This window comes from Mustela nigripes, unplaced genomic scaffold, assembly GCF_022355385.1.
Source record: "Mustela nigripes isolate SB6536 unplaced genomic scaffold, MUSNIG.SB6536 HiC_scaffold_18595, whole genome shotgun sequence".
NCBI lineage: Eukaryota > Metazoa > Chordata > Mammalia > Carnivora > Mustelidae > Mustela > Mustela nigripes.
The window spans coordinates 1-1,083 of NW_026757997.1; the positions used below are offsets into that span (position 1 = coordinate 1).

Genomic DNA, 1,083 nt, shown 5'->3' on the forward strand with positions numbered 1-1,083 from the left:
ATCTATCTTTTCACTCTGATAGGAAATTTGGGACTGGTTATATTGGTCATTGGGGATTCTCGCCTCCATAATCCCATGTACTATTTTCTGAGTGTGTTATCATTCCTGGATGCCTGCTATTCCTCAGTTGTCACCCCAAAAATGCTGGTCAATTTCCTAGCAGAGAATAAAGCCATTTCCTACCTTGGATGTGCAGCCCAGATGCTTCTCTTTGTTACTTTTGGGACCACAGAATGCTTCCTCTTGGCTGCCATGGCTTATGACCGCTATGTGGCAATCTACAACCCTCTCCTCTATTCCGTGAGCATGTCACCCAGAGTCTACGTGCCACTCATAGTTGCTTCCTATGTTGGTGGCATTTTGCATGCTTCTGTACACACGGTGGCCACATTCAGCCTGTCCTTCTGTGCATCCAATGAAATTAGACACGTCTTTTGTGACATCCCTCCACTACTTGCCATTTCTTGTTCTGACACCCACACCAACCAGCTGTTGCTCTTCTACTTTGTGGGCACTATTGAGCTAGTCACTATCATGATTGTTCTGATCTCCTATGGTTTCATTCTGTTGGCCATTCTGAGGATGCATTCTGCTGAGGGGAGGCGGAAAATCTTTTCTACATGTGCTTCTCACCTAACTGGAGTGACAATTTATTATGGAACCATCTTTTTCATGTATATGAGACCAAGTTCCAGCTATGCTTTGGACCATGACATGATCGTGTCGATATTTTACACAATTGTGATTCCCATGCTGAATCCCATCATCTACAGTTTAAGGAACAAAGATGTAAAAGAGGCAATGAAGACATTATTTGTGAGAAATTGGTTCCTAAGTAAAACACATTATTAGCATTGTGTTAATCTTCAAGGAATGTTGCATAACAATTTATGTCTCTATACTCAGAAACTAAATAAAATATCTTGGTTTTAGTGAATCATACTGTCTGTATATCCTAGAATATTTCCAAATAAAGCATTCATCAGCCCTCCAACATAGTATTTTACAAATATGATCATTTGTATCATCTATATACTTTTAATTTTTTTAACTTTTTTAGTAACAAATAATTTATTATTAACC

At 39.1% G+C, this 1,083-nt stretch overlaps 1 protein-coding gene across 1 annotated transcript; it reads left to right on the forward strand.

The window, feature by feature from the left end:
* Positions 1 to 6: 6 nt before the first annotated feature.
* On the forward strand, positions 7 to 852 carry LOC132009380 (olfactory receptor 5T9-like; the record flags this gene model as incomplete). The annotated part of the gene is made up of 1 exon (XM_059387599.1): positions 7 to 852. A coding segment is annotated over one exon (846 nt), but the record flags the coding sequence as incomplete, so codon positions are not given.
* Between the last annotated feature and the right edge of the window lie 231 nt (positions 853 to 1,083).